This window comes from Bos taurus, chromosome 7 (assembly GCF_002263795.3).
Source record: "Bos taurus isolate L1 Dominette 01449 registration number 42190680 breed Hereford chromosome 7, ARS-UCD2.0, whole genome shotgun sequence".
NCBI lineage: Eukaryota > Metazoa > Chordata > Mammalia > Artiodactyla > Bovidae > Bos > Bos taurus.
This window is the reverse complement of record NC_037334.1, coordinates 3,801,568-3,813,570: the sequence shown is the minus strand read 5'-3', so window position 1 is coordinate 3,813,570 and position 12,003 is coordinate 3,801,568. Positions and strand designations below refer to the sequence as shown.

At 56.4% G+C, this 12,003-nt stretch overlaps 2 protein-coding genes across 2 annotated transcripts; one reads left to right on the top strand and one right to left on the bottom strand.

Moving 5' to 3' along the window:
* Positions 1 to 1,615: 1,615 nt before the first annotated feature.
* Positions 1,616 to 3,639, bottom strand: TSSK6 (testis specific serine kinase 6). The gene has a single exon (XM_002688518.6). It carries the CDS (start codon positions 2,889 to 2,891, stop codon positions 2,070 to 2,072), a length of 822 nt encoding a protein of 273 aa, XP_002688564.1. The 5' UTR covers positions 2,892 to 3,639; the 3' UTR covers positions 1,616 to 2,069.
* Positions 3,640 to 3,712: 73 nt separating this feature from the next.
* NDUFA13 (NADH:ubiquinone oxidoreductase subunit A13) lies at positions 3,713 to 11,948 on the top strand. The gene is made up of 5 exons (NM_176672.2): positions 3,713 to 3,837; positions 9,742 to 9,820; positions 11,039 to 11,110; positions 11,494 to 11,563; positions 11,755 to 11,948. The coding sequence occupies exons 1-5, from the start codon at positions 3,744 to 3,746 to the stop codon at positions 11,872 to 11,874; spliced, it is 435 nt and encodes a 144-aa protein (NP_788845.1). The 5' UTR covers positions 3,713 to 3,743; the 3' UTR covers positions 11,875 to 11,948.
* Positions 11,949 to 12,003: the final 55 nt, after the last annotated feature.

The following is a 12,003-nucleotide window of genomic DNA, read 5'->3' as shown; positions in this document are numbered from 1 at the left end:
GTTCCTGAGACCCTGTCCCCTCGTAACTGAGTCATGGGTGTGGCCAGGAGGGGAAGGACCCCAGGCCCACTGCTCACACACAGTAATCAGAGGGCACAACAAGGCACGTGCCCTACCGCAACCATTGGGAGCACACCTCGTGAGGGCGGTGAGGAGGGAAAGAAGGGCGCTTCGTGAGGTGCCCTTTTTAGGCCAAGTCTTGCATGAAGAGAAGGGAAAAGCGCTGGGAGTGGCGTCAGCCCATGCAAATGGTCAGAGATGAGACCAAGCAAGGCAGGTTGAGGACAGAGGAAAGCGGTGTGCCTGGGCCTTGGGGGCACGGGGAAAGGATGTGAGCTTTTTCTTGAGTGAGCAAGACATTTCCCTCTTCTCACCCTGCTTCTTGCTCTGTAAAATGAGGTGGTTGGGACCACATCCTGTTTGAAGGGAGTGGAAGGAGAGCTGGCGCATAATCCCCAAGGGAGTGGAGGGAGAGCTGGTGCATAATCCCTGAGAGCCATGGAGAGGGAGGGAGCAGAAAAGGACCACTCTCCTCAGGGACCCGGGCTCTGGTGGAGGCAGACAGGAGGAGCACCGAGGGAGCTGCTTCCCATACACCCAAATGACAACAGCCACTGTCACTACGCTCAGTAACCTCATCACAAGCGAAATGACCCCCAGCCTTCCCCAGACCCTGTGGGGTCCCTCTCCAGACACCAGACACATACCCCTTTACCTCTCTACCTCCATTCCAGCTATGGGAGTTCCTTATTCAGACACACCAGCTCCATCCTCTCCTGGGAGCACTCCTGTTTCCAGTGTTTGATTCCTTCCCTTCAGCCCCTCCTTGCTCACCCCCACCTGGCATTTAGCATAACTTAAATTATTTTATCTTCACGCCATTCTTACACTTGCCACGTGCTCCCTCACTGGGAGCACGGATGGATCCAAGTCACTTGGCTGTGTCCCAGTGCCTTGCACACAGCAGTTGCTCAAAAAATGCCTGGATGAACAGAGCATGAATGAAAGGAGGAGTGGGACGGCGGGTATAGGGGTGGGGGGGGGCGTGTGTACCTGTGGCCGATTCATAGTGTGAAAACCATCACAGTATTGTAAAGTGTATTGTAACTGTTCTACAATTAAAAAAGAATGACCGGCACACTCCTTTGCCTCACCAAGGAAGGTACCAAACACTAAGGGGAGCTTCCACCACCTCCCCACCCCACTTCAGACATAGCTGGGTGCCAATCCTGGCTGTTCTTCGGCAAGTGATACCTGTGTGGGCCTCAATTTCCTCTTTTGTAAACACTGTTTCTGTCTGGACAGACGCTCCCCCGCCCCTTGCTGTCCCATCCTTAAACACCAGAAAGGTGCTGGGGTCCTTTCTGGATTGGGGTCCCCAATCCAGCACGTCCATTCCCAGGGCCATTACGTTGCTGAAGATGACACCAAGGCCCCTTCGAGTCTGCCCAGGATGGGGAGCCCGAAAGGTCTCTGTTTGAATCCTCCTAACTCCCTTTTCAGACCTGGAGCAAGAACCTCCACAAGTCTCTCTAAAATGGGGTGCTCGTGCCTGCCTTGCCCCGGGGAGTGATCCCCTCCCCACTGCTCCATAAAAGGGGGCCATTGCTGGAACTAGGTGCGAGAAAGAGCGAGTTTATTGCAAGTTCCAAGGAGGGCAGCGCCTGGAGCGCGCCTTCCCTCACCGGTATGCGAGGCTGGCTGTGGATTGACGCCCTCCGCGCGCGTCCGCTCGCCAGCAGCTTCTCCAAGCAGCCACCGCCCACCTCGTAGCGGTCGCTCACCCCGCACCCGCGCAACGTTTCTGTCTCCTCTCATCTGGCCCCCTCTTGGGGCCTTCTCGCCGGTAACCGAGGGGGCGCACGCGCCCTCCTGCTCTTGGGATCGTGTTGTAGTAGCTGAATTCCAAACAGGGGCGACTGCGGCCCCCGGCGTCGAAGTAGGGAAGGGGGAAGGGCGCGTGCACAGAGGTGCGCGGTGGCTTCGCGGAACTACCGAAGCGCGCTTCTTGCGCGTGCCCTGCGCTTGCGCAATGCTCCGGGCGGCGGGAACGGTGGGAACCCCGGATTCTAGCCGGAGTCCCCCGCACGCAGCCAGCCGTTGCGCGCTACTTGGCCCGCGGAGGGCCTGGCCGACGGACTGAACTGCAGCAACTCGGCTATTAGTGCTTTGCAGCGCTCGGACAGCTCGAGGCCGTCCGGGTAGAGAACGCCGCGCTTCTGGCGTCGGGGCAGGCCGGCGATGTCCGAGTCGTCGAAGGGCATACACCCGGTGACCATGACGTAGAGCACGACGCCCAGGCTCCATACGTCGTACTTCTTGGGGTCGTAGGGAATGCCCAGCAGTACCTCGGGCGACGCGTAGGCAGCAGAGCCGCAGTAGGTGGTGCTCAGATCGGGGTATCCGTGAGCCTGACGGCCGAAACCGAAGTCGGTGAGCTTGACGCGGCGCTCATCAGGGCTCAGCAGCACGTTTTCGCACTTGAGGTCGCGGTGCACCAGGTGGTGGTCGTGTAGGTAGCGTACGGCACCGGCGATCTGCGCGAAGAGGTCGCGAGCCTGCCCCCCGGGGATGCGCCCGTTTCGCTGCACTGCCTGCAGTAGGTCGGTGGCGGCCGCCTCCATCACGATGTACAACTTCCCGTTGCACACCTCGATGAATTCGAAGACGTGCACGATGTGTGGGTGCCGCACTCCCCGAAGGATGGACAGCTCGCGTGGCAGGAACTTGTTGACAAAGTCGGGCGGCGCGCGCCGCCGGTCTACCACCTTGATGGCCACTGTGCCCTTGTATTTCTTGGACGTGGCCACTTTTACCTTGGAGTAACTGCCCTCTCCTATCGTGCGGCCCAGCTTATAGCCGAGTTCGCTCAGAAGCTTGTCGCCCGACATGGTGGCGCCTGGGGCGCGTGGGGAGCAGGAGGCGGCTGCTGTCGGGGGGCGGCCGGACTCCGATCTCGGGCCTAACCCATGGCGCTTGGCACCTGCACACCCGCACCCCCATGTGCCCACTCCCCGGCCCCCTCCTCCGCGGTGCCTTTTATTGCCCAGGTAACAATTTCTGCCTTGTGAAGTGACCGCGGGCGTCACCCTGCCTCGGGGTGGGGGGTGGGGGCCCTGACCCCGCCCCGTGGTGCTCTCCCCAAGGCCCTACGGCTTTGTGACTCATAATCGCTCTGAATGATCCAGTTCCCGATGAGAGGACACTAGGAAGGCGTCTCGACCGTCACCGGAGTGGAATCAGAGCCTGGGGTTGGGGCGGCTCCTCAGGAGTCCGAATCTGAGCAGCAGCCGTCCCGAACTTCGTGTAATCCAGTCCTAACCCTGCAGACCCCTGGGCTGCCCGCAGGGGGCCCCAAAGGGAGAAAAATGGGACGATACCTGGCTCCCTCGGGAGCCTGGGGGTTTCTAACTGGCCTCACATTGCCCCAGAGGGAAGGTGAGTGGGAAGGTCCTTTGGTGCAAGAGCTCTGGCGACCAGACGGGCTGCAGGCTTTAACACCGACCAAGCCATGCCTCCATCTAGGAGAAGAGAAAATAAGGACTTTTTGGTCGCAGCTGGGGCGCGCAGTCGATCCCAGGCCCCGCTACGGAGCTCTCGCACGAACTGGGTTAGGTGCAGCGGCGCCCTAAGTTTCCCAGTCGAGCCCGAGACCTGCGCCGCAGCTTCCGCCACACTCAGCATGGTGTCGATCGCCGTTGCGTAACTTCCTCCTGCGACCGGAAGTGCAAGGTCCTGCAAGCATGGCGGCGTCGAAGGTGAAGCAGGACATGCCCCCGGTGGGGGGCTACGGCCCTATCGACTACAAGCGGAACCTTCCGCGTCGGGGACTGTCGGGTCAGTGTTGCCCTGCCCCGGGTGTCAGGGTCTGGGCGTTTTAGGCGCCGCGGCGGGGTCGGGACGCCAGGGAGTCTAGCGGGCCAAGGTTTCCCCCTCCGTATGACAGGAGGCGGCGCCCTGGGATCCCCAAAAGCTTCAGTACTAACAATAATGAAAACTGCTGCAGTTTGTCGACCGTTTACTAAGCCCTTTGCTTCCTTCTCGTAACAGCCCTGAGGTCGGTCCCGTTAATTATTTCCATTTTACAATTCATTGATTAAACCGAGAGAGGGCTTCCCCGGTCGTTAGGCGGGTAAAGAATCCGCCTGCAATTCAGGAGACACAGGAGGCGCAGGTTCGATCCCTGGGTCAGGAAGATTCCCTGGAGGAGGAAATGACAACCCACTCTAGTATTCTTGCCTGAAAAATCCCATGGACAGAGGAGCCTGGCGGGCTACAGTCCGTATGGTCGCAAAGGGCTGGACATGGCTGAGCGACTGAGCACAAACTGAAGTTAGTTTAGCTTCCATGAGACACGAGAGAGGATGCGACTCCCCACTGGGCCACCCAGAGCAAAGCTGGGGCCGAACCTGGAATACCCAGGGAATTTGAAAGATTATTTTTGCGGGGGGGGGGGGAGGGCGGAAAAAAAGTTCTGCAAAGTGGTTCCTCGCTGGTAGCCCCCACCTGCAGGATATCCCATAAATATGGATTCTTCTAATTGTCAAGGGCTCTAAATAACGTTTTAAAATTTTTTTATTGGGGTCAACACAAAAATATGTAAGAGAAAGTAAAAAACGCCCATACACTGCACACAAGATTAACAAATACAAAGAATGTCAACCAAGAATGAATATTTTGCTGTAACTCATTGAGCTTTACATTTAAAACATGTGCATGTTTTGCAAATTATGCCTCAATTAAAAAGCAGAAAAAAATTCACGGGCATGGTTTTTTTAAATGTTATAATTAAGACAGAGAAAAGTTAATGTCAGGTTAAAAACTCAAGTCTTCCCTTGCTCCCTACTGGCTTTTTTTGTAATTTGGAACAAAGGTTGGCAAACTTTTTCCGTAAAGAGCCAGGTAAGTATTTTCTGCTTTCTTGGCCAGACAGTCTTTCTCCCCTGTCGCTTATTTTACAACTTTACCAACCTAAAAGTGTGCTTAGCCTGAGGACCATACAAAACAGTTACAGGTTAGAGTTGGAGCACTGGGCACTGGACTGTAGACTCACTCCTAGATTCAACAAATATAATGCGATCTGTGTCATCTTTTCTCACAATCTTAACTTAGCACCCAGGCTGGAACGCTCCTCGGGTGTGTGGCATGAGTTTTGTCTATACATGTGTCCTTCTGTGACCTGTGTCCAGACCAGACCGCACAAGAACCCCAGCCCTTGGGTCTCCCTGGGCTTCCCACAGCCAGCCTCTGTCTCATTTTGCAGTCCCACACGTGGCCTGTATCCTGTTCTCACAGCACCTGCTGTGGGTCTTAAACACCCCCGCCTGCGCTTGTGTCTCTTCCCGTCAGCCCTTTACAGCGGCTTCCCCTGTTGCACGTCCAGACCACCTCAGTCTTTCCTGGGTGCAGAGGGATGAGGAGCATAACCCTTTCCGAGGTGTGGGCTCTGTTTATGTGCCTGTGTCTAGTCAGTGCGCCTCCGTTTAGTAACTGCTGAACGCGTCCTCAGTGCTGGGCTCTATGCTGAGGAGCTCACCCAGCAGAGGAGACAGACACACTGCTTGTAATTGCCCATTGTGGCCAGTGCTGAGGCCCAGGGTAACTGGGGCCTTACCGAGCCAGAATGGGCGAGAGGACCTCTCTGAAAGGAGTTGCCCAGGCAGAGGGAACAGCAGATGTAGAGGCTTCACTCAGCCTGCACCCTGCCCTCCTTTCTGTCCTCCAGCCTTATCCGCAGCTGCTTTCTCTCCATCGGTCTTGCTCTTGTCCAGGCACTGTGACCCCCAGCTCGGCACCCACTCCCCTTTTCTCTGCCTGGACCACTCACCGCCAGCATGCCACACGTGCCAGGCTGGCTCAGGCCACCCTTGATCCATACAGCTACTGAAGTGACTGTTACCCCACCTTTCCCCTGGCCACTCACACCCCTCTCTCCTCTCTCCACACCCTCCTGTACCAGTGAGGGGCCCTTTTTTTCTGGTATCTTTAACATTTTAATTGAGATTCACATGCCATACCATATAATCACCCATCTCACGTGTACAGACCGATTTTTAGTCTGTTCCCTGTTGTGCAACCATTGGGATGATCTAAGTTTACATTTTCATCACCCCAGAAGAAATGCTGTGATTAGCAGTCGCTCCACATTCTCCCCCAGCCCCTGACAATCACGGATCTGCTTCCTCTCTCTAGGGATTTGCCTCTCATATAAACGGCATAGTTAACGATGTGTCATGTCTAACTTTTCTTAGCATTTTTTTTTAATATATATTCTGTTTATTTTCGGCTGTGCTGGGATTCCACTACTGTGTGGGCTTTTCTCTATCCGAGGCGAGTGTGGGGCCACCCTGGTTGTGGTGCACAGCTTCTTGTTGCGATGTTGTCTCTCGTTGCGGAGCATGGACTCTAGGGTGCGTGGGCTCAGTGGTTGCAGCGCATGCGCTCAGTAGTCGTGGCTGCTGGGCTCCAGAGCACACGCCCAATAGTCATGCAGGGCCTTAGTTGCTCTGCGACGTGTGGAATCTTCCTGGATCAGGGATGGAATCAGTGTCTCCTGCGTTGGCAGGCAGAGTCTTAACCACTTGACAACCAGGGAAGTCCTCGCGGCACATTTTTAATGTATATGTTGTAGGATGCTTCAGTGTTCCTTCTTCATTATGGCTGAATAACCTTGTATGGCTGGACGTTTTGTGTGTCCATTTACTATTCGACGGACATTTGAATTGTTTCCATCTTTTGGCTGCTGTGAACATTCTTGTGTGGGTTTCTGTGTGAACATGCTTCCTTTCTCTTAGGTGAAGCGGGGCTGCTGGGTCACATGGCAACTCCACATTTAACATTTTGAGGAACTGCCAAACTGTTTTCCAGATCGGCTATACCAAATTACGTTCTCACCTACAGTGTATGGGCGTTCCCATTTCTCTGCGTCTGGACAGCACTGATTGTTTTCCAGTAAAAAAATTTAGCCATCCTAGTGGGTGTGAGTGGAGAAGGAAATGGCAACCCACTCCAGTGTTCTTGCCTGGAGAATCCCAGGGACAGGGGAGCCTAGTGGGCTGCCGTCTATGGGGTCACACAGAGTCGGACACGACTGAAGCGACTTAGCAGCAGCAGCAGTGGGTGTGAGGTGGTGTCTGCTGTGGTTCTGATTTGCATTTCCCTAGGGACTGATGATGTTGAGCACCTTTTCATGTGTTTCCTGGCTATTTGTGTAGCTTCCTTGAAGAAATATCTATTCAGACCCTTGACACATTTTTCAATTAGGTGGTTAGTCTTTATTATTGAGTTTTAAGACTTCTTTATATATTTTGGATACCATTCCCTTATCAGATACATGGTTTGCAAATACTTCCATTCTGTGGGTCGTCTTGTCAGCTTGTTGGTAGAGTCACTTGCAGCACAAAAGTTTTACGTCTCAGCAGTGTCCAATTCATCTGTTTTTTCTCTTGTCACTTGTGTGGCCAGTGTCTAATCTAAGAAATGGTTGCCTTATCCTAGGTCACAGAATGACTTCCCTGTTTTCGAAGGGTTTTGCAGTTTTAGCTCTTACATTGAGGTCTTTGATCCATTTTGAGTTAATTTTTGTGTATGGAGGGCGGGAGATGTACACTTTATTCTTTTGCATGTGGCTACCCGGTTGTCCAATTTGCTGAAAAGACTGTTCTTTCCCCATTGAATTATCTTGGCACCCTTGTCCAAAATCAATTGACCATAACTGTGAGGGTTTATTTCTGGACTGTCAGCTCTGTTCCACCGATGCACACGTCTGTCCTTACGCCAGTGCACACGGTCTTGTATACACAGCTGCGTGCTAAGTTTGAAGAGTCCTCCAACTTTGTTCTTTTCCAGAACTATCTCAGCTGTTCTGGGCCCTTGCATTTCCACATGAATTTTCCGAGCTGCTTGTCAATTTCTGTGGGACTGTTGGGGGGAAGAAGGGATTCTGATGGGAACTGGGTTGGATCTGTACCTCAGTTTGGAGACTGCTGCCATCTGAACAATGTTGAGTTCCGATCCATGAACACAGGATGCATTTCTGTTTATTCAGGCCATCTTTACTCGTGGCCTGCACCCTTTTCTGGATATGGCCCCCCCCACCCGCCCCATTGTCGTCTCCCTCCAGAGGAGGCGTGGACACCCCCGGAGGGCCTGGGGCCTTAGCCTCAGGCTGTCAGTGAGGACTAGATGAGTTGGAGGGAAGGTCGCCTTTCCTTGTTGTTGCTTAGTCCCTCCATTGTGTCTGACTCTTTGTGACGCCACAGACTGTGGCCCACCAGGCTCCTCTGTCCATGGGATTCTCCAGGCAAGGACACTGGAGTGGGTTGCCATATCGTCCTCTAGCGCCCTGCCTTACTCTTGGACCCGCACATGGCGCCCAGTGTTGGGGGTAGGAGGCCCTTACGAGGACAGTCCAGGTCTGTCCTCTGGGGCTGGGTTAGGAGGGGAAACCCCTGAGCCTCTCTGCAGAAAATGGGCAGCTGTGGCCAAACACGCATCACCCAGCAAAGAGAGCGCTGCGTGCCCAGCACGGGTGGTCAGCCACTGTGTGCGAGCCACGGGCGCACTGTGGGCTGGTCCTGGGCACTCGGGCCTCTCAGTGCAGGGACCAGGGTGCCCCACTGCCTTGTCCCCCATAACTCGGGAATGTCTTGCCTTGAGCCTGTGTTTTAACAGGTTGAACTAAAAGGAGTAAAACACTGAGCCAGTTTCTCATTTCTCTCCGGGTCCAGCAGAGATGCCAGATGAGTCCTGTGCTAGCCAAACTAAAGGAGAGACAAGCCTGCACTTCGTCCCCCGCAGGGCCCAGGGAGTGGCTTTACCCACCATTTGCTGGCCCTTCACTGGGTGTTAATGTGGGGCTCAGTCTGGCTGAGCTTGTGAGCTCATCCCAACAACCATGAGTTCCATCCAGAGGAGAGACCAAGGCTGGAAAGAGAAGGGGGTGTGGGATGAGCCAACCCCAACCAGGCCCCAGGCATCCAGACCTCCCTGAAGACCCCAGCAGGCCCATAGCCTGTCAGTCAGAATTACAGCGCAGGTGCCCCGGGGGCTCAGTAAATATTCATTTGAGCCCCTGTCTCCTGGGGTCCCAGGAAGGGGGCTCAGTCCCACGAGGCTGGAAGGCAGCAGCATCCTGGGAGCCCAGGGGGTGGCCGGGTGGCCCCTGCAGGGCACCGCCTGCCTCCGGCAGCCCCATCCAGCCTCTTGTGGGCAACCCCCGGGGAGGTGGCCCCGGCTGCTGGGCCCTCTGTGGGGCCAGGACCCAGCGTGGACACCATCCTTCGCCACGGGGACCAGCTGGCTGAAGGAACTCAAGCAGCCTTCTGGGCACTGGTGGGCTGAGGCCACCCAGCCATAACCATTTAGACTACCAGGCTCCCCCATAGCCTCTGCCCAGCCTGCGCCTTCCAGGAACCCTGGCATGGGGCTGAGGTGTGGCAGCCGCAGCAGCCTGGTGTGCCCTGTCCGCAGAGTGGGTGATTGGGACGAAGCGTGGGGTCTACAGTTGCTGGGGAGCAGGTGTCAGCGGGAGGGGTGGGCGGATTCTCCATAGAGACAAAACAAGTAGTCAAAGAACAGGCGTTAGAAACAGCCCTGGCTGTCTGGGCGGGGCTCCATGAGGGCTTTCGCCTTCTCCCTCTTTCCTGTTTCTGGAGCGCCTGCCATGGGGGGGTTGTGGGTTAGAAGGGTCAAGGTGGCCTGTCCCTTGGGCAGGTGCTGAGCAGTGCCCTCTCCCTGCAGGCTACAGCATGTTCGCCGTGGGCATTGGGGCCTTGCTGTTCGGGTACTGGAGCATGATGAAGTGGAACCGCGAACGCAGGTAGGCCCCGCACTGGAGAGGCGGGTGGGGACTTACGCCGTGGACTCGGGGTTCCTCCAGGCCCCCATCAGCACCTCAGGGAGCTCAGGGCCTGAGCCAGCGAGTCCATTTCTGGGCTTTACCGTCAAGGAATGACTGACTAGTAAGTAAGAAGCTTTCCTCCGGGTGTTCACTAGGTACCCTTGACCTCCACCCCCAGGTACCCCAAGGTCTGGTTTGCATAGCCCATCAGGCAGAGGCAGGGGCAGGGGGACAGGCCCTGTCCCTCAGAGGGTGTTTGTCAGTGGTGCCCGGGTAATGATACCAGGGCTTCAAAGGCAGATCATGCAAGACAATGGCCGGGCCAGCCACACCGGCCTGAGGGTCCCAGTCTGCCGTGGCCTTGGTTTGGACCCTGGCCACCTCTGAGATTGCCCAGCACTCTGTCAGATGGCTCCTCCTCACTGGCTCCCAACCAGCAGTCCCCCCCACCCTCCCCCACTGTGTCCTGAGCATCCACCTTGACCCTGCTCACCCCTCCATGGGGGCAGTGCTGGAGAAGGTCCAGCACATGGAGGGCACTCCGCTTTGTTCAGTGAACTCAGGGCACCTGGGGGGTGCTGGACACGAGGCCCCCACCCTGGACAGGCGAGACCAGGCCCTGGGGGCTGAGGTGGAGGCGGAAGTTCCCTGGGACCCTTCCCTGTGCTGCTGTGGATTCGTGGTGATGGGGGGACAGGGTCAGGGGCCACCCCCTGGGCTGCGTCACTGGGACTGCTCTCCCCACTCCCCCCAGCAGACAGGGCTGGTGAGTTAAGAGACGCCGAAAAGCAGGCAGAAGAAAGAAGCTGCTCATGATACTCGCCCCCCGCCCCCCACGGTTATTTTGAGATGAAAAGGATGTGGTTCTGTAAGGCCCAGAACCTCATGATGAATGTTCCCCCCAGTTCACTGCAATCATCAGGCCCGGGCTATTTTTAGGATTAAAAAAAAAAGTTTTGAACTGAAAAGAAAGTGTGAAGCCAGCAGTCTTGTGGACTGCTGCCGCCTCTGCCAGCTGCGTTTCCCCACATCCCCCATGCCCATCGCAGGCTGCCGGTGGGTTGAACCCACTTCCCCCCTTGCTTGCCTCTGCCTCGCCCCCAAGCCCCGTGCCAGGGTAATGCCTGTCCAAGGGCCTCATCGTCTGCCCCCATCCCAGTGTGAACTGATCTGAGTGTCGGTTTTGGGGTTTCACAGGCGTCTACAGATCGAGGACTTCGAGGCCCGCATCGCGCTGATGCCTCTGTTACAGGCAGAGAAGGACCGGAGGTAGGCCGCTGGGGTCAGGAGGTCACAGGTCAGAGTGCCCCAGCCTGCACCGTGGGACAAGGCCAGAATGCACGTGGGGATCCACAGCCATGACCTTGTACTCCAGGGGCTGCCATCGTCCTTGGAGAGGACCCCATACTTGACTTGCAGGAGAGACCCAAGACAGAGAATGAATGTTTCTGGAGGAGGGGGCTTTGGCATTGGAGGGCTGCAAGAGTTTGCCAGGGGAAGGAAGTAAAGCGGAGAGATCAGCGTGTGTGCAGGGCTGAGAGCTGTGGGAGGTGACGGGGAGCTGGAGGAGGGGCACGTCTGGCAGGTTTGTTAGGCAGGGGCCCGGGGAGGGATCAGCCCTGTCCCCCACCTCCCACCTTGTCTCCCTGCAGGGTTCTCCAGATGCTTCGGGAGAACTTGGAGGAGGAGGCAACTGTCATGAAGGATGTGCCGGGCTGGAAGGTGGGTCCTCAGCCCCCCACGGTCCAAGCCGCTGCAGAAACACAGCCTCCCACAGAAAATACAGGGCTTTGGGGGAGTGGTGCCAGGTGCCAGAAGGGGGAGGCTATTCAGGGTAGAGGCACAGGGGCTGCCAGTCCTGGTGGGGTCCCAGCAGGCTCATGAGACCTACCCATACCCCTTCATCCCCACAGGTGGGTGAGTCCGTGTTCCACACCACGCGCTGGGTGACTCCCATGATGGGCGAGCTCTACGGGCTGCGAGCAAGCGAGGAGGTTCTCAGCGCCACCTATGGGTTCATATGGTACACGTAGGGGCCTGCGCCCCAGAGACTGCTGGACCCGCGTCCCCTCCCCACTAGGAGAGAATAAACGCTTTGGAGACTGGCCTGCTTGTGTCCCAGGGACTGAGTGATTGGGGGTGGGGGTGTCAGAGGAGGTGTG

Excerpts from the sequence above, each read along its gene's own strand:
- TSSK6 (XM_002688518.6), bottom strand. The coding sequence starts at position 2,891 with ATGTCGGGCGACAAGCTTCTGAGCGAACTCGGCTATAAGCTGGGCCGC.
- NDUFA13 (NM_176672.2), top strand. The coding sequence starts at position 3,744 with ATGGCGGCGTCGAAGGTGAAGCAGGACATGCCCCCGGTGGGGGGCTAC. Across the intron at positions 3,838-9,741 it reads TCCGCGTCGGGGACTGTCGG|GCTACAGCATGTTCGCCGTG; the intron begins GTCAGTGTTGCC and ends CTCTCCCTGCAG. Across the intron at positions 11,564-11,754 it reads AGGATGTGCCGGGCTGGAAG|GTGGGTGAGTCCGTGTTCCA; the intron begins GTGGGTCCTCAG and ends TCATCCCCACAG.